Raw genomic sequence first — 27,925 nt, forward strand, 5'->3', positions numbered from 1 at the left:
TCTTTGGATGCTACATTTTTATTACATAGTTTATAATTGTCATTATGATGATAGAGGCACAGTTAATAGAAAGTGCAAGACTACATTTTTTTTCCAGATACAAAGAAATGTAACAGCACTAAATTAACATTCTATAACAACGTTCATTTCTCCATTTTTCATACCAAAAAAAGGAATTAAAACTCTTAAGTTTAAAGCATTCGGATGGAACTTCTGTTTTAAACAATATTTGTAATAAATAAAATTGTTTACTTGGTTCATTGTGTTTTGTCAGCTTCACATTCTTCATTTAAAATTTCAAGTGTCTACACTTTTAAAAGTTTATTGGCAAGATTCAAAGAGCAATTTTTAAAGCCTTGAGCATATGTATTGTTTCTCCCTTTTTAAATAAAGTACAGGTTTTATAAATAGCTAGTTATAGAAAACAATAACATAGACAAGTAATACATAATTTGATTTGTAACTATGCTTCCAAGTGATATTTTCAATTCTCGAATCCAAACAGTCTCCAACAAGAATAAGATACTTACATATTAAAACATTTATATTTAGGAAAACATTTACCTTTCACATGATTTCACTTGTACTGTACAAACTGAAAAATACTTTGGTTTTTCACTGTAAAGCACCTTATAAAATATTTTAATCACCTGACAAACATTCCGTAAGTCAATACTACACATTTGGGGGAAGAGGGGCAGGGCTGGACAGAACCTATTTTCAAAACCTAGACTCTGAATTCCTTAATCAGCCATACAGCACTCAAATGCACTGTGTACTAAACTCAGGTTCAGAAGACATTTCCAGACAGATTTTCCTAAAGAGAAAAACTGGACTGAAAGGGACTTTCTGGGCCAGTAAGTCCTGACCAGTGCTGCTGCAGGTATGACTTCATATGAGCCTTTCAGAAACTCCAGAGCAATTTGGTTTCCACTCATACTATCTCTAAAAATTAATTTGGAAAGAATTTAGTAAACCTTCATGCTGCTTTATCTATCAAGCAGGAATATAACGTTGTATTACTACTCTGTTTCCTGCAATAAGAACACGATGTCTGTCACTTATATTCCACATGTACCATAGCCAGGGGCTAGCCCAGCTCCTGCAGTAGTGAAACTCCCATCTGAGAGCATGTCAAGATCTGCCTTGTGTCTCCACTGCATGGTTAAGATGACCAATTATCAGCAAAACCCAGACAAAAAGAAATGCAAATCACTTCTTTTGTTTCATCTAAAGAATCTTGCCAAGAACAACACTGAGAGTGAGCAAGGATTAACAATAAAACCAAAATCTTTGGAAACAGTTTACATGGTCTTGAAGCACTAAAAGCTGTTTGACAGCATTCTGCTGGTTTTCAGGTAATTATCCACTTCGTAAGAAACAGCTTTGTGAGAAACTGCCTTCTTGCTGAAAACTGAGAAAAACATCTCATGGAATGGCTTTGCAGTAACGCATCTCAGCATTTCTTAACATAATATACACATCGAATCTAATTAAAATTAAAACATATTCACTTAGAGATACTAAGAACCTTATTCTGCAACAGAAATACTTTGTTTCTTACACCAGTGGCAGCAACAATTCCAAATTATGTTGTTCTCACTGCAATTTAAGAAGTATACCGATTCACTAACAACTTAATCCACAGTACAACTTTGCTGCTTTCATACACTGGTACTTTTCCTGGTAGTTAAAAAATAGTAAAAAAAACAAAAAAAAACAAAAAAAAAACCCTACTTATGACTTCCTACATGCATGATCTATGCATTGACAACAGACTTCAAGTTAAAAACAAGACTATTACAGAGATCTGTCATTCTGCATTGGGTATTTCTGCTCTAAAAGCACTATTTGGAATTACATGTTTACACCATTAATTACATTTTATTATTTTGTTAAACGTTATGGAACCTAGTAATTGTTTTAGATCGCTGTCTCAGCACAGGATTTAAAGAACAAGATTTATTAAGTAACAAACAGGTAGCTAGCTACTGGGTGACGAACACCAACTCTATTTCTCATTGAGAATTTTTTAATATTCAAGATTTCATGATCAAAACCTGCATTTTGAGATTTCAGTTCTGTAACAAATGAAGTTGGTCTTAATTCACAAAGCCTGAATCTGAATATCCCAAACTAAGGAGGTTTGGATCTATGAGTGGGCTGGGGAGCACTCCTGGCCCACTATCTCTACAGGCAACTGGTATCAGTGCAGTATGTGACAGATAACAAACTCTTTGATGATGGTAGATATCCAGAGATTGAATTGGAAGTATTTTAAGGGTAGTCTGTGTGACACCAAACTATTCTGTCTCATTTGGGGAGTGCTAGTTGATACTGGAAGCAAGCACTAACTACATTGCTGCCTTTGTAAAAGCTAAATATTTCAGCTAATAGCACATCATGTTCATATACTCTGATGATGATAGAGTTTTTAGCTTAGAGGTTGAGAAAGAGCAAGCATCAACCATTCAGCCTTCAAGCACACAATCTTAGGAGGAGTGTACTGGAACAGGGATGTATAGGAGTTAAACATGGGTACAATGTTAAGATTGAAACCCCAAATCTCAGTCATCTGTCTAACAGAAATCCAGATCATGGACAGTGAGATGTTACGATGCTAGGAGTGTGAAAAGCTGGAACCAGACGTTTACAAGAAGACTGGCATTGAGAGGAACCATTCCCGGTACAAGGCGGGCTACAGATACAAGAGCAATCCTTGAAGTTTTTAAGGCACATCTATCTGCAAACACAACTTTCAGTATTTCACAGATGTGGGAGTTTATAATTTTTTTAAACACAGTACTAAACTTGGCTATGCATAAAGAAGCCTGTTACAAGGCTGGGAAATGCATTTCTGGTTCCTTAGTCTCCTTAATTGTATCTTGACATTCCGCCAAAAAAAGCAAACTTCATGGAATGATAACACAGCTCTGTTCACAAGCATTAACAGCTTCTACTCCTTTTTTTTTTTTTGTTAAGTCTAACTAAAAAAAAATAAAAAGGATACTGGAAGGTCACTAACAAACCCATTTTCTACATTAAGGAAGAAATACCTGTATAGATCAAACTCCATAAACCTAGAAAATAATTGGTAACGACCTCCAGAAGTGATCACTGCTTGCACAGACTTGTAGACAGTTGCTAAGGTTGTTTTGGTTATTTTTCCATTTTGTTTCTTCTGCCTTTTTTTGAGGGCATGTGTGCAATTCTTTCATAACGTTGTGTCATCATCTTCTCCAAAATCTCCCACCAACAATGAATGCTTATCTGGTTCATTAAGAACTATGCTATTCACTGAACGCTTGTCTGAAAAGAGAGAATTTATGGAGGCTCTGCTGTAATTGATGATGCGATCCATTAAGCTCAGTTTACGAGAGTTTGTGCCGGTCTCATCAATTCCGATATGGACACTGATTTCTGATGGGCTCTTGTGCTTCATTTGGCCACGGGCCCGGAACTCGAGTTTCTCAGAACTTGGTTTCTGGTACCTATAGGAAGGGGGGGAAAAAAAAAGAAAAGCTGACAATGTGTCTCAGGATGAAGTCAAGTACGCTAAAATATGGAAAGAGGCTAGCCTTTAAGTGCTATAATCACGCGCAAGCCAGAGACATTTATAATATGAGCCACTATACAGTGATTGAAGTCTCAGGCTTTGTGAGTCTCCCATACAACCAGAAGCTGATTCTGTGCTTTTGAGCCAGGATGCAGAAGAACAGGTAAAGCAGACAGGTATCACTCAGCATCTAACTGCTTTAGTGGCACTGAACATCTGCAAAACATGTAACAGCAAAGTGTATCTGCTAACATTTACCAGGTATTCTGCTCCGCTTCCTCTGAAACCAACTGTGTTAAGTGGACAGCAAAAGCTACCATTCCTACCTCAGTGCTACACTGCTCCTATCTGTGAAGTAAGGAAACAAATTCTTCACTGACAAATGCAGCTTGGTTTATCACCAGTCCTCAACGCTTGTGCAGTGTACAGCTGCGTTGTCTCAGAAGCCTCACTTTTCAGCATGTTCAGACAAGACTTCTCAGAAATATACAAAGGGCACTAAGGAATTTGAAATTCTGAACACACTTTTGAGTTCTATGTTTCTCTTAATTTTTAAATACTACGTTCTGAAATATTATGGGCTGACTACTCTTCTCAAGCAAGAATCAACCACTGCCAAGCACAGACTTGCCCAAATTGTTTTCCAAAAAGTTTCAATATCTGTCACAGCCTCACACTCAATTTCTGCCACTTAAAGGGAAAGACCTGAGCTTCAAATCCAAGTTACAAATAACAAATAAGTTTTTCATACTCACATCTTCAACAGCAAAGAAGAAAGCACAACAGAGACAGAGGACGCAGCCATTGCTGCAGATCCCATCCAAGGTTGCAAAACCAGACCAATGGGCAGGAACACACCTAGAAAAAGAAAATAATGAGTTTAGAGCAGGAGCACAGCATTCGTCATATATGAATCCAATGCCTTATGTAAAAACACAAAACTTCATGAGGACTTTCTGATTTAGTTCTATTTCTATTATGTTAGTAAATGACTTTAGTCTAGTATTAAATAACAAACATTCAATGCAAATATTTATGTCCTATCTCACACAGAACCCACATGTGAATGCAGCTGACCATGTCACTTATACAATCTGAAATTCAGAGGCAGGCATGTCTTGCCAGCCTTGCCGTAAACTGCTTGTTTGCGGGATCAAGTTAATTTAATAAACAGTTTATCTTACAGTCATTTTGATGTGCTGAGCATATCCACAGCAGCTGTAATGTAGGAGATGAGTGCACAAATTGCCTGCAGAGGTTACACTGGTATAAGAGCTCTGCTCTTAACATCCATCAGAAATAAAGAAAATGGATGCTCTTCCATACAACAGTAAATCCACGTAATCCACCAGCTAAGCAGTTTTATTACCACAGGAAAATGTTCACATACCAGCAGCTATGGGAACTCCAATGAGATTATAAATTAGAGCAAAGACAAAGTTGATCCGGATCCTTTTGACAGTCTTCCTTGATAAATCTATACTCGCTACCACATCCATTAAGTCATCCTGGAAGTTAATGTTTATAGAAGAAGTCAGAGATAAAAAACATACACATCATGTCACCATACCCCATTTTAAAGCTAACTACCAGACACTGGACATAACAGACTACATGCAGTAAGTATTCTGTAAGTTGCTCTATTTCATCTGCATAGAGCTCATACAATGGGCACCAGCCTCATTTCAGATGCCACCACAACCCGAACAATGTATACAGCGCTATCTGTAGGGTACAGTCTAGACAACACAGCTTCTGTTGAGGTATTGTTGATACACAGGAAGAAGTGACTGTAACCTTACAGATACTCTGATGTGTTCCTTAAATATGATTTATGTTTGCCATAGGTCACCTCATTTTTTCTTCCTTTGCCAACTCTTGAATTTGGATTACCCCTGAATTTGTAGGAGCAAGAACATGGGGAAAGCTTCCTTTACAGGTCAAGTACCACTACTAAACAAGCAAGACAAAGACAATCTCCAGTTGTTCTGGCTTATGAAGGTACTACACCTCAGCAACAGTCTGAATCACTCAAGACATCACCTCATTTTCATGAAACATTCTTCTTTCTTACCTTAATTAGAACCACATCAGCTGCCTCGATGGCTACATCAGTACCCGTGCCAATAGCAATTCCCACATTAGCCATAGCAAGTGCAGGAGAGTCATTGATACCATCTCCAACCATGGCCACCCGTTTTCCTTCATCTTGTAGCTGTTTCACTTTGGCTACTTTGTGGGAGGGAAGAACCTCTGCAAACACTTTGGAGATGCCAACCTATGGGGAGGGGTAGAGAGAGAGAACACAGGAGTAGCTTTCCTACTAGCTATCGAAGTTTCTGCTTCTAATAATGCAATTACGAAAGCCAAAACCCATGTTATGCTCGAGTCAAAAGACCAAACCCTAATATGAAAACAGCTCTGATTTCAACGTTGACACTGCACCTATTCAAAAAGGCTTTAGTTACCCTCTAATTCTGAGTTTTATGTCAGCATTTTTCATCATAGACCAGTTCTAGACTACCCACAAACATTATCAACATGACAACATCCTTTCTGTAATTGGGTTGTGGCAAGCTTCAAACCCAAACACACGCAGAACAGCTTACCTGAGAGGCAATAGATCGTGCTGTCTTGCTGTTGTCACCAGTCATTAGAACAACTTCTAATCCCATACTTTTCAAAGTGTAGACTGCCAGCTCAGCTTCTGGTTTCACAGTATCAGCAATAGCTATCAAGCCACAAAGCACTCCTAAAAACACAAAGCAGGAGTTAGTAATAAATACTCTGTTCATTTCTTTTGGGGGAAGGAGAAGGTGACATTTTCTCCTGTAAGACAGTGTAACAAAGCTTTAGCACTTCATCTCTCTCCATTCCATTAGTCTACTTCAGGCGTAACTGCTAAGGCATTGGTACTTACCAGTTTCTATTTAAGTGGTGACAAGTCACCTCTGAATGAAGAGACAGCAATGAACTTACCATCGACAGCTGTAAGAACTGCCGTGCGACCTTTCCTCTCATGCTCAATCATGGCTTTATCAACTTCGTTTTTAACAAGAAGTCCATTTCTATTCATCCATTCCCGGTTCCCAATAAGAACAGAGTATTTTTGAGAAGTCACTGTAGCTGAAGGAAGAAAAAGTCTTGTCAACATATAGATAACTAGCAAGCTAACTATCCAGCTAATCCTATCCTGCTCTCTTGGTATGCACTGAAATATCATTAAAGAGCCTAATCAATATTGAGAGAGATTTTATTTTTTGCCAAGCCAATCTTTTCATGTGTTCATGAACAGAACTGTACTGACATTTCTTCAGTAACAGGTAGTTACCACTTCAGTAGACCAAGAATCACAGGTCAAGGGACAGTAAAAGACAAAGTCCCTTTATCAGTGCCTTTAATTTAACATCCTAATATAGTTGAAAGATCTAATAGTGAACTACTCTTGACTGAAAACCAGTCAAATGTGTAAACATACATAACTTTGGCTAGCAAATAGTGACTTGGGATGAAGCAAAATAGAGAGCTAAGAGAAAGCTCCTATACAGTTTTTCAGCTCCACATTTAACAATTTCCAATTGTATTTATACCAACAGAATGTTTTTAACCAAATGTTCCAAGTGATGCGTGAGCATGAAATAAATAAATGACCGCCTCTATTTCATATGTGCCTTGATGCAAGCCCAGTTCTACAGGGCTGAAAAAAATGCTCTCATTTTTAAGGATCCTGGTTAAAACCAAAAGCCTAAGTCCATCTTGCTATCCATTTTATTCTATAAAGTGGAGTTGGCTTACTTGGTAAATCAGCATCGATAATCAAAGCAGGCTGCATTGATTCCTCCACGTTTTCCTCAAGTTTCACAAGTGTCACATTTTTAGCATTGTTTTCTTCAACCATTTTATTTTTCCTGTAGAGCAGTGCTTCAATATTGGTGACTTTACAGCTAATGCCACAGCCTGGAACTACCTGAAAATCTGTACATGTCCCAAGGGTTTCTGAGTCCAGTTCCTAAAAAAAGCGATAGCAAAAAGAAGGGTGAAGTGGCCTCAAAATTTTCCAGCTTTCCATTTGAATACATCGATTACTTTCTAAACGATGCCAATCTATTCAGACATATTAAATAATGCAGAAGTTCTTCTGTAATACAAATGTCTTTTCCTACACAATTTACCTTTTTGCAGTACTTTGTTATTGCTACTCCAAGAGGATGTTCGCTGTTACTCTCTGCAGTTCCCACGATGGCCAGCATTTTATTATGCGGCATCCGGTTACTCTCTACTAGGTATTTCACACGCATCACTTCTGGAGTCCCATGAGTAATCGTACCGGTTTTGTCAAATACAACCACCTTTACCTGCAGGAAACCAGGAAGATTTCATTCAATGAACAAAGCTTTAATGTAGATTTTCCCCAGAGTACCCCACTTTTAACCCAGCTTACTAACATGCCACTCACAAACATGCAATGATCTGCTCAGACAGGAATTAGCAAAATGCTCCTGCTACCTGCCTTTGGAGTTCTTGTAAAATTAACCCACATTTCTTACCTTATGGGCCATCTCTAACGGTTCTCCTCCTTTGATCAGTATGCCATTCTGGGCTCCTACACCAGTACCAACCATCACAGCTGTTGGCGTGGCTAACCCCAGGGAACAGGGGCACGCAATACACAGGACTGTGATAGAGGCTTGGAAAGCAAAGCGGATTATCACCTCTGCTGCAGAAATGCTCTTATTGTAACCCTAGTGACAGAAATTCATGTTAGTGATGAAATAAAACAAGGAGAACAAGGAATTCAACTATACGTTGCCTTTGATGTAAAAAAAAAAAAAAGAAATGCAAACATGCAAATTAAAGAATTAGAATTAAAAAGTAAAGCACAGGAAAAATATGCCAAAGCTAAGATTAATGACAAAATAAACAACTAGTGACTAAATTGTGCTTTATACTGCAAACCCATGGTTTGTTTTATTATAGGACTTCTCCTTATATAGGGTACTACACTCTATGTCATATGCAAAAGCAAAGATATGAAGATTGCCCTCCTGCAACTAGTAAATTCTAACCAGAAATACTAGTCCACCAAGAAACCTGAGATCTAAGCAACTACAAAGTACAAATAAAGATTTTGATCCTCCTCTGGCATCTGTAAAATATATGAATTTCACTGATTTCAAAGATGAATTTACACAAAATTATACTAAGAAAAATAGAACAAGAATTGGAATTTGTGACAGCATTTGTGAAAGCATTTCTTTTCCCAACAGAGAAGGAATGGAAATCGGGAAATTTCAAGGGTTAGTTTTTCTTTTCTGTTTTTCTTTTTTAAAACTAACTTTCAGGAGTCAATTAATTACTGCAAACTCTCTCTAAATAGAAATGTCAGAATAGTTCTGTAGTGTAATATATAGCTGAAAAATATAATAATTTCATATGGGTTATTCTCCCCCCAGGCAACTGCCTGCAAGAATAATCCAAAAATGGAGCTGTTGCAACCTAACACAACCTAACTAATTATTTCTGAAATATTTCAGAAGGTGTTTAACGAGATTTACTTACCATAAAGTATTTTTCTACTATTTCGAAATCCACAAATCCAATTATAATCCAGGCAAAAAGGGTAACCACAGAAACAGCCACAATAAAAGGCACGAAGTAGCCACTAAGTTTGTCTGCAAATTGCTGAATAGGAGCCTACAAAGAAGAAACGAGTGTCAGCTTCAGCAACGTCACCCTTATTCTCTTCTATGCCTTCAGACATAGATATAATCACACCTTCTGTTTTCAGCACATTTGGCATACCACACTTTATAATTACATTTTACTCAGTAAGATGATGAGATTTGGAACAGTGGACCATATCAAAGTCCTTGTTCAGCAAAAGAACTTCATTATGTTGAGATCTGGATTGCAGCTGCAATCTTAACCACTTTGCAAATTATTTGGTACACTAATGCCAGTAAGACAAGACTCAAATGCTTAAGTTCATAGTACTCTACCTTTGAGGTCTGGGCCTCCTCCACGAGTTTAACAATCTGTGAAAGAGTTGTATCAGCTCCAACATGGGTTGCCGAAATCAGCAGTGATCCATTCTGATTAATAGAACCTGCAATAACTGTATTGCCAGGTTTTTTAGTCACAGGCATCGCTTCACCTAAGGAAAAGTCAACAACAGATGCTGAAGGAGCTTTTTTGCTGATGTTTTTTATTATAACAACTACCAACTCCTAACATACAGGTAAAAAAAAATAAAAGAACATCAGTTTCAACTTCTCTTCAGATTTATTTAAAAGAAAAGAAGAACATGTTTATACTTGCAAAAAAAACGCAGGCTTACCTGTGATAAGAGATTCATCTACCATTGAGTGTCCTTCAATAACACGACCATCCACTGGGAATTTGCCTCCTGGCACCACTTTGACAATGTCACCTCGCTGAACCAGTTCAACATCAACTTGCTCTTCACTAGAGTTTTTAAACAAGAGATTGTTAACCAACCTTACCCAGGCAAAAACAATTGTCACTATACACAAAGCATAATCCCATCAGTTAACATTGTTAACTTATGCAAAGGCCATTTCAAAGAGCATGGAGCTTATATTTTTATTTACTTCCCAGATGAGAAAATCTACTTCGTTCCTTATCTTAGCAAAAATTAGCACGATTCCAATAAAACAAATTGGAATAGGATTAATTTTTTTCTAATTTTAACATTTACATCTTACATATCTGCCAGCAAAATCTGAAGTTATTTTCTTCGTTGTTCTACAGACTGATAACATTTGTATGTGAACTACTAATATTAACAGAAAAGGAACATCAGAAAAAGCAAATGACAAAGTAAGATACCTTAAGAGAACGTTATCAGGGCCCAAGGTAACAATAGTTGCTTCAGTAGCTTGTAATGAAATTAGTCTAGCCAGTGCTTCTGATGTTTTACCCTAGAATAAGAAATTCCTTATTTTTTTGACTATGGTATTGGAAAAAAAATCACAGGGTATATGACAACCAGATACGTTGTGATTTACTTTGTTAAGAAAATACTTCCTGCAAACAGATTTATATTAAGTCATTTCATATTTTTACTACTTCAGTTATTGTAGATGATTTTATAATAAATAAGGTCAGAAGAATCTAAGAAAACTTTTTCATCTGATTTTTAAAATATAAAACATTCAGAAACAATAGTCAGTGTCTTATAGCTTGCAAATATGATGCTTTCAATTCAGTGAAGATGTCAAGAAGATACCTATTTTACTAAACCTATTTTACTATATTTTACCAGCGCAACCTATCTGAAATAAAATTTCCACCGCTACACTCATTTTGACCAACACATTACAGGTATTTTTATTTTCCTTACCTTTGCAACATGCTCTAGCCACCGGCCCAATGAGATGAACGCAAGCAGCATGGGAGGTGTGTCAAAGAAAGTCACGGGGTTTACTTTTGCTTTTTCAGCCATTGCAACTAGAAGAATAACAAATGAGTAGACGAACGCAATGGAGGTTGCCAGAACAATGAGCACATCCATGTTTGCGGTTTTGTGCTTCAGTGCTTTGTATGCCTGTATATAGAAGTGCCAGCCTCCAAATATCTGTAACAGCAACAGTACCAGTTATACATTATGTGCGCTTTTAACAGACAGCAGCAGTTTTTCCCTGAGAGGAAGACATCCCTTTTTTTTTTTTGTCATTTGCATTCTCCATCACCTAGTGAAGTCCTAGCTGTAGGCAAGAGCTGTATCTTTACCTCAGTATTCTTAGGTCACCTCACCATGCTCACCAGCTAGAGCTAGGCAAGCTGCCTCCGATGCTCTGACTGCACAGCACCTACACATTGACTGACCTGCCCAAAACAGTACCTAGCACCGCATATTTTTAGCGGCAGTGTTAGCATCTAACAGCCTCAAAAACAATTTGAAGCATCAGATTTACAGTCACTTGCCAAATTTAATTTCTTTGTTGTCTTCCACTTTGATTGTCTAACCCCACCAAACTCAGAGCTGCCATGTTCTCACTTACCTGTACAGGGACACAGAGTATAAATGACAGAAAATTCATAACAGACAATCCTGGTAGGAGCTGGCGTTCCAGGAACATAGATGAGTGAATGGCCTCCATTTCCTCATCACTCATGTTGTGGTGTGCGCGAGCCTCTGAGAGTTGACTGTCCTTGACCATCATGTAAATCATCATCACCATGACAGGAATACAGAAAGCCAGGCTCACAAAAAAAGCCCTTCTCCACCTCAGGTTTAAAAAAAAAAAAAATTACTTGTTTTGCAGGTGAGTGCTGAGTAATATTTTAGCTAGCAAGTCTGCACAAACTAACAAAAAAAACGGGTAAGTTTTACTATTGATTAAAAGACAAAACATTAAAAAGAGTAATCAAAAAAGTTTACAAGATGCTTACTTATATAGAATCTAAATATGTCCAGGAATACTTACTGCCTTATTTCCCGTTTATGATCTAGGTGACTAGCAGATCTATCTTTTTTGACTAAAGTAGTCGCAAAACCTAAATCCTACAGGAGGAAAAAAAAATAAATAAAAAAAATTAAAAGAGAACAGTCACTTTGTAAAGACAACTTGCACTCCTATAGATTTATGGACAGATTACTGATTTTGCCAGCCTTGCAATTGATTTGTTTTATTAACATTCCTGATACAATTGCTTTTCTCTCTGCACAAGTTAACCCACAAAGTAATAGTCTGATGTAGAAGTCAACTTTTCTAGAACATTCAAAAGATGCTCAAAAATGCAGCTTTCCAAAATGGTTAATCCCGAAGCACAGAAGTATAAAAATTGAGGGAGAATGCCAAGAAAGTTCTGTCATCTTTCCTTTGCTACAGAACTCAAGGATGGGCTTTACTTTTTGGCAACCTGTAGATTTATCTTCAATTCTACCATAGCCTAGCTTTCCCAGTCCCTCTTTAAACACTTGGACAAAGTCACTACAGATCATTGCTTCTCAGCCAGAACACACACATTATCTGCAGAACCCTGCACTGAGAGCAAGATAATGATGGATGAGACAATTTTTTTTTTCCCTATAATAGCCTTCTTCCCTTCTGCTATGGGGTATGTAACGGTTCAAAGGACACTGCATATTTTATTAGACCTGTTGCCTTCATGAAACTTACCTTTATCACTTGTATCACATCTCGAGGACCTATAATCTCAGGATCGTATTTGATGTGTGCTTTGTTGGTTGCAAGAGCTACTGAGCAGTATAAAACACCATTAGTCTTCATGAGGGTAGATTCTATTTTGTGTACACAAGAAGCAGATGCCATTCCTCCCACCTGTAAAATAAAGATTCCCTGTGGTTATCAAAACCAAAGATTAATATATCATATGAAATGGGAAAAGAAAGTGTGCTTATGACCATCCCGAGCTACTTATTGCCTATGGTTAGGGTCTGAAGCAGTGGGATGGAGCTCACTTGTGAAGGATGAAAGCCCTACAGCGGAAGCATGGCGCAGAACACAACGTTTTAAGCTCTGCTGAACCTCTGCTGTCTCTTCATGCTGAGAGCTGGAACACTAAGCTAGAGTCTGCTCCAAAAAAAAATAAAGAAAAAATCACAGAAAATCCTGCCATATGCAGAATAATCCCCCGAAAGCAAGTCCAATAGATAAAGACAGAGGTGGTTGTTTTTAATTACTAGCTTACAACAAGATCCAGAATTCCATCTCCTTCACCAGAGTTTTCCATCACAGTAGCTCCAAATCCCAGTTCTCGTATGAGCTCTGCGATAGCCGAAGGCTGTATGACAGTAGGATTATACCTCACTTCTGCCTTTCCTGCCATTAGCGCAACAAGTATTGAATGTATTCCTAGAAAACAAAATGCACAAATAGCAGTTGATGTTTAAGAAAAACACTTAATGACAATGTGACAGCACAATAGCAGTGCAATGATACTGAGAGACCTACCACATTATATACCACATACAAACAAAAACAAGCATTTTTGGAAGATGTGTAAGCAGTGTAACAAAGGCTTGGGAGCACAAACATGAAGAATTAATATATTACTCCAGGAGAAAAACATGCAATTCATATTTACCATCTGTCTAATTACAAACATTCAATTTACTTTGTATGAAAAGACGACCATTTTGATTTTAAAAACCACTTCTAAAATACACTCTGGCATACTATTTTGATCTAATTCTAGAATTTCTAAAAACCCTTTAAGAACTTGAGTGAACGTGTTTCAGAAAGGGCAGATCTAACAATATGCAATCCTACTGTACACTGAGTTAAAAGGAAAGTACAAAAAGCTTTTAGAATGAAGAAATAAAACTCCAGGTTAGCTTGGAATATGTCCATCTTCATTATAATAATTAAACACAGTCTATAATTATAACTCTTCATAATAGTTATGCAATTATTTGTTCCTGCAAATAAAATCATCCCTCTGACAGAAATATAGACATCATTGTCCTGACCTGTGGAGCTGAAGTTACCTTACATCTCTTTAATCCATACTAATACTGTCATTCTCCAATAGCTGTTTCTGATACAGACGTACACTTCTGCAGAGTTGCAGACCTGGGCAAATCACTCCAGTTGAAGAGATTTAGTTTAGTTTCATGAGGATCCCTATTTGATCTCTATATATTTTCTTCAGAGAACCTCAACTCCTGCTTTTGCAAGGGCAGTCTCCAGCCAGCACGCCAACAAAACACCAAGAATTACATTCTCTTTTCATCCTACAAACCAACTACAAGACAACTATGTTCTCCCTCATGAAATACCAGCAACGGCACTTCTCTTAACAGCCCACTAATTAAAAACAGTGCACATAAGCTAGATGGATTCTCTAAAAGAAAAGCTCAGAAATTTAACAGGTTACACTGACATATATCTTACCATCTTCTCTTCTCAAATTCCTCTCAATGTTGGCTACACACGAAGCACACGTCATTCCTGTGACTTGGACATAGCACTTGGATATGCTCTTTGCCTCTTGTTTAGCAGCATGGTTTGGTGATGGTTTGGAGGTAGGCTCAGTTCTGAGAGATGCCAACTGCTCCTCGGGTGAGGGTTGAGTTACCCCCACAGGGAGTTCCGTCTTCGCTGAAGAAGAGATTGAAATTCATGACACCACAAATAGACACTGAGATGAGCTATGACCTGGCATTAATACACATTGCTGTAAATTTGCAGACCAAGAAGCAGTAACTGTACGTGCCTTATTAAGGCTCTCGAGCACAGGAGTAAGTCTGCTTTCTTTTGCTTATTGAAGCAACAATGATTAGGCCTCTGATGACCTTCCTATCTATTGTTACAATTTTTCTTTTCCTCATTATATTCATCTGTCCTGCTGTACATCCTCTGTCCTCTTTGGCAGGTCACAAGCTAAGCCTCTGCCTTGCAACCTTCGTTATACATGCAAATTTATTGACTTTACCTGGGGTACAAAACAAATGAATGTTTTGCAAGCAAATTCAATGTTTTTGACCTTTGAGAAGGGTCCTCAAGCCACAGATTGCTGCTTCTTCCAGCAATTCAGGACAAGCTATGTGTAGGCAGGAGCAGTATGAAAGTGGTTAAATACAAGCACCTGACTTCACTGCTTCAGTTATTGACATAAAATATTTCACCTGCTGTATTAAATTTAATCTTAGCAAATAAGAAATGGAGCTACTGCATTCCCTTGAGAAGCCTCTTTACATTAACGTCCATCTGCATTTTCTCTGTAAATATTCTGGACATCACTATCTAGCCATCTGTTCCCATTGCACAATTACTTTCAGTGTACCAGACATCATGTAAGCATAATTTTAACCTCCTCAGTGATATCCACACTCTACAGATTCTTGTCACTCCTCAGCCATGCCCAAGTCTGGCTAAGCAACCCCTCAGTTACTTCACACAAGTTAAATCTCTAGTAGATTGCTGCCCTGAAGTTTCTTTAGCAGCGAATTATCATTCTTAGCAGCCATCAAAGCTCCATTTACTTTCTACATTCATTCCATAAACATTAAACAGTGGCAAATTGAAGCACCGTTTGAATATCAATACTTACTGGATGTATTTGTATTTCCAGATATCTCAGCACTTTTTAATTAACCTAACATCTTAAAGGAAGTGCTACAGATTTACTTAACTATCTCCTTGACAGTGAAAATATAAAGCTTCTCTTGACATGCAGGAAGCATAATGTGTAAACTGATAAATCTCATCTTGGGTGGTACCAAATCTCAAACAGAATTGCATAATCTTTTTAAGCTTAAAAGTTTAATACGTCATTACCTGATAAAGATGCATCAAATCCCATATCCTCTATTGAGGATCGCAAGTCTTCTGGGCTTGTTTGCAGAGGGTCATACTCTATAGTCCCATTACTATTTGCCAGAGAGACATTAATGGATTTTACACCTGCCTTTTGGGATATGACTCCCTCAATAGACTGCACGCAAGAATTACAAGTCATTCCCTCAATATTTATCACAACAACTTGAGTAAGCGGCTGCGTAGCATCCTTCAAAGCTGTATGAGACTTCAGTGGAGATGCCAGTGCAGAGAGAAGCGCTGCATGTTCATATTGGTCAGGAAGGCTGACTTTAAACGTCTCTGGAGACACCGCCTCTATGGCTTTTCTCAGTTCCTCTACGCTAATTAAGTTTGGGTTATAGTTTACAATGGCAGATTTCTTCTCTAATGAAACAACTATATTTGTTACCGACGGGAGTGCTGATATGGTACTCTGAATATTGAAGACACACGAGCTGCAGTGCATGCCATCAATTTTGAAGACAACGGTCTTCGTATCGTTCACATTCTTGGAGTTTTCTTTCAGTGATGTTGTCTCAGAGCCTTTGGTCTGAGTATTCTTCAACCTTTCCAGGTCAATAGCACTGAGTTTGAGGGGCCTAGGCTGCTTTTTGAAAGATGCTGTGAAGCCCACAGCTTCAATTTGACATTTTATCTCTTCTGCTGTAATTAGATGAGGCTGATACACAACAACAGCTTCCTGATTGTCCAAGGACACTGAAAATTAAAAGCAAAAATAAGTGTGCATTGCTGCCCTAGGTATAACAAGGATGTTGCCCTAAGAACAACAGATCTTGTCAAAGACTTCCAAGAATGCTTCAAACACTCAGAAACTTAACTGCAGTGGAAGGGAGGTTTAAGTGGCTTGGGAAAATCTCAGCACAATTTAGTGCAACCATTTATTGTCTAGACAATACAACAGTTCTCAAATACTTTTTTTCTCAATTTTTGCTCTTTTCCCAGGACTTTCACAAATGACATGACTGTTTCTTACTAAATACATCCTTTTATCCAGGGCCTGTTGCATTATGTTTATGTTAAAGCTATTTACATAGATAATTTTGTCATTCCTTTTGGATACAATCACATATATAGCAATATTAATTTTTAATTGAAAAGAAAATATGAACTAACATAGATTACAATACAAAGAGACACCTGGTATTAGAGACTTCTAAAACTGAAAAGTGAAGTTATGGAACTCTACTACTCCAACCCCCCTACAAAAATACAAAAAAAAAAAAATAAACAACACACACAGAAAAAACAAAGCAATCGCTGAATGCTGTCACACATGTAACAGCAAGAGCCTCACGACAGTTTGAACCTCCTTCTTTACTGCTAGTCCAAATTAAACATTTAACTACATATCAGGTACCACAAAGAGTAACTGTTGTATTAAACTAATATAAATCCAAAGCATCTCCACATTGCCAGGAGAGGAAATATGTAAGTTTTTACCTTTAATCCGCTGAATTCCTTGCAATTTGCCAACCTTCCCTTCAATAGTGCTGGTGCAGGAATGACAGGTCATCCCCTCCACTTTCAGGCGCAACAAAACGCTACTTGCTTGAGACCAGCTGGAATCTTCACATGTTCCTGGAGTCACTTCTGGTGCTGAAATATTTAAGTCTACTCCTGGGACCATCTGAATAATCTGCTTGCCATTTATAACGGAAGAAAGGAAAGTCACCACTGCAGATTTTTGATCAGAGGACATTTTAACATCCAGGATACCTTTGTTCTTCAGTAGTGTACTACGAATCTCTTTAGATGTTAGAGCTGACTGAGCAGGAATAGTAAGAAAAATAGTGTCAGGTAAAACAGGTTGTGGGTCTGAACCAGCTGACGTAGCATCAAACCCCATGTCATATATTGCTTCCTGTAGTGTTGCTGGAGTCTGTAGCTTTGAGTCATAAATAATGACGGCATTTTTATCCTCTAGAGATACCTTGCAAGGGAAAAAAAAAAAAAAGAACAAACCAATTGAGCAAACTGCAATATTAAGACACAGGAAGTAAAACCCTGTATGGGATTATGAATAGCTTTTATTTGCAGACGTTCAGAACACTTTTCCAGTATTGTTTGTAGCATTTTACATGACAACCTACTTTGAAGAGTAAGGCCATACCAACGGCCACCATACAGTAACTTCTCATCTGTGAAACAACACGGCTAGACAAAACACAGGATTGTTTTTCCCCAAAAAAGTTTCAGAATCCTTTACAAAGAGTCTGTCTGGTCTTTTTTTTTTTTTTTTAGACTTATGATATCCAGACAGCATTAATGCATTTTATGGGAAAGAAGAAAACAAAATAAGAACCTTCCAGAGCCAAACTCTCTTGAATTGAGTTAGTCAGTGTAATTCAATCAAAAGCAAAAGAGCCCACAGAAAAAAAATTCTAATCACTTGTACAATTTTGCAGTTAGAAGTAATCACCCTCAGGCTACAAGGATGGAAGAAAATCCTCTTTGAAAAATCCCACATACTTAAGTAGCAGTGAAAGGAGTCCAATAATTCTTGGCATCTTAGGCACAGGCTATTACCTTGCTATGAGGAATAAAGCGCAGCAGACTGAACAGAGCTAGATTCAGTTTTGAAATTAGATGCATGACAAACATCAATGGAAGCTGTTTTTCCTCTCTGTACGTTTTCGTGACCCAGACACTTCCTGACTTAGTACTAACCTTTCACATTTGATGGTACAAATATCCTCAATTTAATTTGCTCCCAACTGATGCTACATCAAACACAATTACTGCAGTTTCCAAAAGCAAAAGCCAATGCCTGCCAGAGGCCCTACACATTATCATTCAATTTTATCTTTACTTTGGGCAAAGCTACAACCTAAAAACCACAGCTGTGATTAAATTACACCAGTTAAATGTTTTTAAGAACCACCTTTCTTCATTTCTGTCCCAATTATTAGCCTCAGCAGAATTAGGAACATGGACATTTACTGGTTTCATTACCATTGGCAGCAAAATAACCTAAATGCAGCTCTGTCTGTCCGTATTGGCCATCCAACATTCATGTCTCCTGCTGACCTAATTCATAAGAGCTAAACAAAACCCTAAGCTGAAGTTCTGATTCTGCAACATGGATAATTACTAATATAATCTCTTGAAATGTATTACTGTGCTATTTTACTCAGACTAACGTTTTCTAACGTATTTTCTTGTCAAGAGTAGTTTTAGAAATGTCATTCAGATTTGGGATGTTATTTACCTTAGAATATAGAAAGAAACTATTGAGGGTTTTATATTTACAAAACTGTTTAATTCTTTATGTAAAAAGCACATGTTCTACATGTTAAATTAAGAATCTCTCCTCTTACTGTCTCAAGTCATCTGCATATCTTCAGAAATCAGCTGAAACAAAAATGCAAGGTTGCAGAAATTACATCTTTTGCTAGAATAATTTGGGGAAGTAAGGGAAGAAGACTTCTGAAGTCAAGGTTATTTGAGGGCATTGCTTTATAAGCCAATTTTAATCTTTGTTTCATCTTGTGTTTGCCAATACCTAGAGATTTGTGTGACATTCCCACAGGACAGAAGTCGTTAGAGTGGAATCCCTGTTTTAAGAGCCCATTCAGTGACCCAAGGGTCTGGTGTCAGAGAACAGCCCCATTATTAAAGCCCCATTAAACTTGAAGATGAAAAACAACATGTCAATACTGCTGTCGTTCACCAAAGTTTCTGTGAGCATACACAAACTCCTACTTCATGCAAAGGAAAGCGTACTAAGTGGTGTACCTCTGTCTTTGTGCAGAATGGTTAACCACAACAAACCCTCTGAAGTAAGCTCCAGGAAATAATCACATGCCCCCCAAATAAGATACTGTACCTGATTCTGGGAAGGACAGATTTCATCTCTGGCATGTCTACTAAAATGGAAACAACTTTTGAAGAGACCAGGAAAATATTTTCTGTAGAGCAAAACTCAACTACTACAGAATGATACAGCAAGATTTCACAATCTATATACCCAGTAATTAAGCGTGGCAATTTTCTGCAGCCATAATTGTTAGGACTACTCCTTCTTACACAAATTAGGTCATAAGACTAAAAGCAATCTCCCAGATTATAAATTGTTTTCATTATGAAAACTGCCACAGACTGATGCATTTTTTAGAACCAGTTGGCTCACCATGGAATATTCTAAAATCCACCATTTTGCTCACGATAGAAAAAAAGACTAATGACATTGATACTTCCTCTACATCAAGAAAGCAATAAAAAAAAAAAAAGAGGCTAAAATCAATGCAAATTGAGGACAAAACAAGTAGTTCTGTCAAAAGTTCAAGACTATGGCTCTGCTGTTCTCTCATTCCTTCAATGGGCAGCACAAAAGGAAGGGAACTTCTCATGCCTGAAGGGGACAGCCCTGGCCTACCTGCTACCTTTATTCCATTACTACCACAAAACAGCAGCATTCTTCACTGTGGCCAACCAACTCACCATTAATTGGACACCTCAGGCCCACAAATGCTTTTGAACCTGTGCAATGACTTGTGTATACTGTCAGCGTAAAAGAAAAAGCCTGGAGGTTTGAGAGCAAAATACTGATACTCATTGAATTTAAGGGTGAAGTACAACTTGGTTTTTAAAATGAGTATAAATTCTAGGGTGTTTGCTTCATCGTATTTAAGATAATCCCGCCCTGATTATTATTATTTTATTTTTACTTTTCTCACTACTTCATAACACTGAATTAAGCATGGAAATTCACAGTATTGAACTGAGGCAGAAACTGACTTAAGGAGTAACAGGTGACAACTCAGCTCCCACTGCAGTACAATAAGCACTTGTTTTTCTCTTGCTTGTACTAGAAATACAGTAGAACATCTCAAAGATCACTTTCCCATTAAATGTACAGGTTATAGTATTCCCACATACTTTCCCCCATTGGTACACACTTTACCATGGTTTCTCACACGAGAACAATACTTTAAAACAAGCGGGTAGTGCTACTTACTGTAATGTTGTGGACACCATTCCTCTTCCCGACGTGCTGCTCAATGGCCTGAACGCAGGAATGGCACGTCATGCCCTCCACGCCGATGACTATGGATCTTGCCTCCATTGTGAAATCCTACTCAAGCCTTCTCATTTCTGTTGGCCAAAAAAGAATTAGAGCTTTTTTTTCCCCTTCAAATAACTTCAAAGATAAAAATCAAAACAATATGCAGCACTTTAACAGATGATGTACGCTAGTAGATACTAAAACCTGATCAAAATCTGATGCTGAGCACAACTGAACAGGAAGGAGACACTTCGCTACTTGCTCCCGTGTATCCTCAAAGAGAAAATTATTCAGACATTCATAATTCGCTTTGTATTACAATCAAGATCCTTTAATCACACGCAGCAAGCTGTGACTCAGTGGTGTGTGACCCAACTGCTGGGAGAAGCAAGCAAGGAGGAGACACCAGCCCTTGGAACGTCAGAACGATCGAGGAGGGCATGGAAAGCTCAGTGACAGATGCCTGTCGTGTTTGTCCACGTCTGTATCTCTTTGTCATCACCCTGTGCTAGTGAGAACAAGGAATGCTGGAACTGGTCCTACGGAGTGAATCCAGCTTTTCCCAAATCCCATTCAGGAAAGTCTAATTTCTGCTCCTCTGTAGATTATCATGCTTATTCTGGCTTGTAAAAACAAGAACAGAAAAATGACTAAATCTAAATGAAATTAATCTGCAGAAATAATGGTTGCTGCAAATGAGTTCGTTTGTCCAATGCATAAAGTAAGTAACAGAGAAGGAAAGAGGGCAAAGAAGAGATTAAGACTTTTTTCATCTTTGAAAATTTGCATTATTTTTTCCATTGTACGGGAGGTTTATGGCTGGGAAAATAATCAGTCAGCTGCTTAGTGTTTGGCTGCAGTGAAAGCAACACCAAATTCTGATGACTAACTCAACTGCCAGAGTTAAACACGTGCTTAACTGGTTTATTCCCCTGCGGACTTGTCTGGGAAACTAGATTACGCTAAGTACGAGCAGCATTTAATAAAATTAATTTGCTCTCTCTCTGGTGGCATTTCATGACTGCTCACTGCTATAGAAGGTCTGAAAGTTTTTGGTTTTGCTCTAAGACACTAGAAAACCATACATGAATACTGCAATGGTTCATTGTAGAAGCAGGTTGACCTCACTGATGCTTAAAACCTCACAAACTAAACGCTGAAGCTTTACCAAGAAGACAGCACAACCCTTTGAATTACAGCGAATTTTCTGACAGGTAAAGTATGTTTGTTTGTTTATTTGTTTTTTCTTTACATGCATTCTATGCAAAGTGCCAGGAACACATTGCAAAATTGTCAGCCACCACGTGGGAAAACTTAACCATAATTACTAGGTCCAAACAAAATTAATTATGCAAACATCGTAAAAGATAGTCTGAGCACTTGATTTTTCCCCCCTAATGCATCCCATAAAACTCTCAAATGACCAGGTAAGGAACCGGAACTCCAGTATGACCCCTCACGTCCTGTTGGGCAACAGGAGCCTTGCTCAAGAACTACACAGTAAAGCACAAGAAAATAGGAATTAGCGTACATTAATCAGAGAATCATTAAGGTTGGAAAAGCCCTCCACGATCATGCGGTCCAACCACGCCCCTACCACCACTGTCACCCACTAGACCATGTCCCTGAGCACCACGTCCAACCTGGTAAGAGCAGCTGGCAGGCAGGAACGTTTGGCAAGCACGGAGAAAACCTCGCAGTCACAGGACTCCGCACACCTTGGCGAGCTGCTTTGTAGGTGAAGTCCCTGCTCCGGACACATCCTACAACAGCAAGGCTCCACCCTTCCAGCCACAGCACGGGGAAGCTGGGAAGCAGAAGGGCTGCATGCGGAACTGGAGACCGGGGGCAGCTGGGGACGAGCATCCCAAAGCTGCTTCCCACAGCAGCTTGCTGCGTTAGAGGCATCCCATCACGTCACAGCAGGAAGCAGCAACTCGTGCTACGAGAGGCACTGCAGGGATATCCCTACCCGAGGAGGTGGTACAGATCTCACTGCTTGCCTAACTTGGCAGAGCTGGGATCTTAGCAGCACAGGAATGTTTATCCATAATTATTTACACACCTACAGAAACACAGCAGGGTCACGGAGCACACAATGAGCTGGGAATCGGGGGAGCAGTGTGGGTTAAGGGCTTCATGTGGCCAGCCCTTTCCCAGGCTCATCTGCATACTCTGAGGCACAAGATCTTTTTTAAGAAGACTGTAAAGCTCACTAAAAGACGTGCTTTCATTTCATCACATGGCCCTCACTGACACTTCAGCTCTTCCACAAGGAAGGCTCAGTCCACAGAGCAAACAAGGGCGTAATTGTAATTCCAGGCAGCAATGAATCTTCCCAAAAGGCTAAAGTACAGGTGGAGTGTCCAGAAAGTACTTGACTTGCAGAGTGTTTTGTGAGCACAGCAATCAGAGAGCTGAGACGCCCCGGTCTGTCATCTGGCACAGATGGGACAGGTTCCACACGGTCAGTGCCACCAGTTTCTGCACAGCCTCATGTTTTCCCATCGAAAAGACAGCACGTGGAAAGGGAAATAGAGTCCTGCTGCCTCCCTGGCCTCATCTAACTGACTAATGTTTGAAACACGACTTCAGATATGATGGATGGTATTTACGGAAGTAAAAGAAAATAATTTGATTGCGGTAATTCAGGACCTGAATAAGCATGTTAGGCCCATAAAGCATGTTAAAACCCTATTATGTCAATAAAATTTCATATGCATGTTTTGTATAGACACAATCTTTCCTTTAAAATAAAGCACAATCTGCTTGCGTTTGAATTTAAATAATAAATCAAAACCAACTGAGCTTCATTCCCTTCACTGCCCCAGGGAGGGTTTTTGGCGTGTTTGGTTGGGCTTTTTCAAGTCTGCTCTCCCAGGACCAACGACCAGGGCCCCATGGCATTAAGCACCGCATAAAAGTGGCAGAGAAAATCCTCTCCTGGAGGGAACCGCGACTCAAACACACACAAGGCTTAAAGGCTTAAGAGGAAAATCACTTTCCCCTCTTCAAGACCCCGGAGTGCCAGGACTGAATCCAAAACTTCCGTCACAGAATTTATCTGTTGGATCAAACTCCCTCTCTTCCTTTTGTTCTCCAGCTTATCATTAGGAAACACTGCTGGAGCTACAAGATATATGCGTAAGCTCTCTACTGGGGGGAGGGGGGAAAGGCCTATCAGACAAACAGAGATTTTGATTTGCTTTGTTGCAAGTACAAATATCCCCAGGACAATAACAAGTTAAACTGACAAGCTAACACATTCTTCCATGTGCCGGTATTCCACTCGGTTCCATTCATTTCTAATATCCTATCTCCCCTTTGAGTGCTTCCTGTAGAAATACTTTGGCTGAAACTTAAAGGAAATAGTTTTGTCAAAATTCCCTCCTTCCGACACCATTAACTCAAGATAAATTCACGACTAACCAGCCTGAAAACTTCACTACACCAGTAAGTTATGGCTATCTGCAGACAAGCAACATAAATATTGACAATACAAACCTCCTTCTCCTTAAATGCATTAATATTTACGAAGTCAACAAGAAAATGGATGCAGAAGTCAAACGATCTCGTGACAGCGTGTAGCACTCTTTGTGAGCTACAGCAGTACCGTGAACACAACTTCCCATTTCCTTACTCTTGCTACAGTGTGTGTGTGTGTATGTATATATATACACACACACATTCACTCAGAAGAAATTCAAGGTAGAAGGGACAATTATGGTTTGGTAGCTCGTGGCTGAAACAACCAACAAAACAAATGCTTTCTAAAAAGCCTTCTAGGTGCCTATATCTATCTTATATGCTGATAGAAGATCCTCATCACTACCCGACAGCAAGGCAGATGGCGTCCCCAATGAACCATTGATAAGGGCAAAACCAACAAAGAGGTTAGCAGCATCTACTGGCTGCTCTAGGAGGTGGCCTATGACCTCCTACGTCCCTGCAATGTAAAAATGACTTGTTTTCTACCCAAAACAGAGCCTGTCTCTCCCCGAGACCTCTCCATACTGCACAAACTTGTCTCTCCTAGAGGACGTCCTGTATAACTTGCACCTTCGCTGGGGACCAAGCCAATCTGCATTTGTAGGTATTATATGGCTGAACTTTTACTACCCCTAATTGACTTTCTACTAGCTCTAATTGCTGCTGCTATTAATTAGTGTTATAGTCTTAATATCTACTACACATCTATTTGCATCCTGGTAATATCTGTAATTGCTTATTTTCTGTCCGTATATTCACCTTACTGATCACTGTATTTGCTAGTGCTGGCTGGCGCTAATCTGTAATAAGCAGAAACCTTGAGAAAATAAACCTTCTGTGCCTTTGTGCATCATAGAATCCTGTAAGCCCACTCCTGAGATCCCTGCAGACCCACAGGCCAGGTAACCCTTTGGGTCATGACAGTCACAGACACATTTTTGGGGTGAGATGCATAGATCACCCCTGGTTTATAGAGAAGTGACGGCTACATTCTCGACCAGGGCATTGCTCCACCTGTAGAGCATCTCGATCACTACTTAGGGATCTGGCAGTGCAGCCAAGCAGCAGGAAGACCCCTCTGCACACACCCAGTCTAACAGCTCCATATTCAGAACACAAGGAAACAAGGCTTCAGCTACTGCTCTTCTGGAATACCATCTGAAGTTCATCTCAGCCTTGGCTTTCACCACGCTTTGTGAAAGCAGCTGTCAGCTTACCGTATTCTCCAGTGCACTATTTACAGCTCAACACGTTTAGAAACTCCCCTTTTAGCTGTTTTAATCCTTTCAGTACTCTTTCACCTGTGTTTTGCAGCACACAAACCAGCAGTACTTCCTTGCAGCTGTATTAACACCCTCAATGAAGCACCAGAGCCCTAGAAATACTGGGGCTCTGCAGTAGCAAAGAACCAAGCACCATACGTTACCCAGCGCGGCAGCACCCAGCGACAGCACAGGCGGTGCGCAAGGATAGCTAAAACCTAAAGGATCTTTGGAAAGGAAGCCAAGTGCTTGCAGGGACAATTTGAGGCTTAACGCTGGGGTTGCCTGTGTTAAAATAACAACTTCTTCCAAGGGAAAGGAAAATTAAACAGTGATTAGACACAGGGCAACTGAGAAACTCGGATTCACATCAACAGGTCATTTGCTTGGACGTGCTAACAGCAGTCTTGAAGCATAATAAGTCTAGGTAAAGTCAAAGTTGTCAGTCATAACATCATGCTACCAAAAAAAAGGTAAGTGGTACAGCTACTGCACTGCTAGAACCCCAGACTCTCATCTTATACCCCAAAAATGTTTAAGAGCTTCTAGTATCTGAGCTAACCCAGGCACCTCAGTGTAACAACGCACTCACCGTGCGCCACAAACATGCTTCACGTCTCTTCTAGGATCAGTACAGATATGTAACACAAATACTGTGTGCTTCTCCAAGTGTACAGCCTTAGTTTTCATCAAAGTTTTCCATACATATTTTGAATTTAGAGCTGCTGCTGAAAGATGTCAGCAAAAGCTAGGTAAAGACAAACAAATGGCAGCAGCAGAATCTGTCAAATCTAACTTAGGACTGTACTAAATTTCCAAATGGCTAAGTCCTACTTTATAGCTTTCTTTTTGACAGCAAAAAGAAAGATTCCTAATTACATTTAGCAGAAGACAGGTACCCATCCCTAAGGGTCTCAAAAAACATGAAAAAAAAAGAACAAAGGACAGCAGAAAGAGGCCAAAGTTTACAACCCCGCTGAGCTTATGAAAATACTGGTTACAGGTGGTCTGGTCTGCTAGACAAGAATGGGGTTCTGCTACTTTCACAGGCAAATAGTCACTTTTGAGAGTACGGCCCCATACGTGAGGCTTTATCAGAGGAGAAACTGCCCGCCTGTAATAAACATCCCGCACAGACTCCGAGGCTCTGAGCAGGCTGCAATTTGTGCTGCTCAAGACTTTAGCAACTCCTGCTGGCTCAGCAGACTCTGGAAATTGCCCCGAGGAACTTTATTTCTATATGCGACAGATGAAAAAAAAAGACAAACAGAGCATGAATTAAAAAACCCTTCCATTAGGTTCTAACGAGAATTTTATAATACTTGAGACAAACTCTTCACAAATCCTTTCACTTCTTCCTGTCCTTCCACTCGCTCTTCAGAGCAGCTTTCCGGAGGACCCGGCAGTTCCCGGGTAGGGCTGCAACAAGCGTCAGGAGGAAAACCTCATCACCTCACCCCGGGTGTCCGAGGGCAGCTGAGGCTCCTGGTTCCTGCCTCAGAAGGCGGAACACGCCGTGCAAGCGAAAATCAGACTAAAAGCAGCGGGTGGCACGGCGTGCCGGCTCCTAGCGCCCTGCCCAGCACCCGGGGGGGGGCAGCAAGGGCCGGGCCGCCCCTCCTGGGGGGAACACAGCGCGGCTCCGGGCTGGGGGTGCCCACAGCGCATCTCCCTGCGCCCGCCTGCCTTGTAGGGTATCTCCTGGTCTGTTCACACCCCCAGCCGCAGCCTGGCAGCTGTAGGAAGCGTTTCGGGGCGTTATTTGGGGCGTTACAGCCCCGCACTGACGGGACCTGAAGGCAGCGCAGGGGGCAGGGGGGCTGTGGGGAAGCCGCGCTCGCCGCGCCTCAGCGGTGTTACCTTGCTCCGAAGCCCCACGGGCGACGCTCTGCCCTCCCCAGGGCTGTTCACACCGCGTTTTTACTGGCAAAAAACGGGGAAAACAGCGGAAAAACCGCCCGCGGGCACAGAGCGCCGGCGCGGCAAGGCGCAACGCCTCCACTTAAACACCGCGGGGGGGAAGGGGAGGGGAAAAACTATAAACAAGAGGAAAAAAAGGAGCGGGGAAGAGACCCTGGGGGCTGCAGGGGCTCGGCGGTTACTCACGGTTCCTCCCGGTTCGCCGCCCGCCGCCTCAGCGCCCTGACGGGGAGCAGCGCCGCAGCCCCTCCCCCTCCCTCCCTCCCCGCCTGAGGCGCGGGCACGCCCCGCCCCTTGCCCCCCGCGTCACGTGGCGGGGGAGGCGCCGCTGTCACGTGGCCGCGGCTGAATGCGGAAGTGGGGGGGGAACGGGACGGGACGG

General features: G+C 40.2%; 1 protein-coding gene across 2 annotated transcripts; it reads right to left on the bottom strand.

Moving 5' to 3' along the window:
- Nucleotides 1-27,854, bottom strand: ATP7A (ATPase copper transporting alpha). Of its 2 annotated transcripts, none has more exons than XM_068696792.1 (23): nt 27,730-27,854; nt 20,825-20,961; nt 17,308-17,797; nt 15,826-16,563; nt 14,440-14,646; nt 13,235-13,398; nt 12,703-12,864; nt 12,007-12,083; nt 11,581-11,806; nt 10,920-11,153; nt 10,406-10,497; nt 9,894-10,021; nt 9,556-9,710; nt 9,116-9,250; nt 8,104-8,298; nt 7,729-7,911; nt 7,352-7,565; nt 6,536-6,682; nt 6,166-6,308; nt 5,631-5,834; nt 4,947-5,064; nt 4,312-4,414; nt 1-3,491 (listed from the first exon to the last, which is right to left on the bottom strand). In XM_068696792.1, the coding sequence occupies exons 2-23, from the start codon at nt 20,930-20,932 to the stop codon at nt 3,215-3,217; spliced, it is 4,500 nt and encodes a 1,499-aa protein (XP_068552893.1). In that variant the 5' UTR covers nt 20,933-20,961; nt 27,730-27,854; the 3' UTR covers nt 1-3,214. The 2 variants fall into 2 exon arrangements, with proteins under 2 accessions (XP_068552893.1, XP_068552894.1); XM_068696793.1 differs by lacking the exon at nt 27,730-27,854 and adding an exon at nt 27,484-27,681.
- Between the last annotated feature and the right edge of the window lie 71 nt (nt 27,855-27,925).

The sequence above is a fragment of the Anas acuta genome, chromosome 13 (genome assembly GCF_963932015.1).
Source record: "Anas acuta chromosome 13, bAnaAcu1.1, whole genome shotgun sequence".
Taxonomy (NCBI): Eukaryota; Metazoa; Chordata; class Aves; order Anseriformes; family Anatidae; genus Anas; species Anas acuta.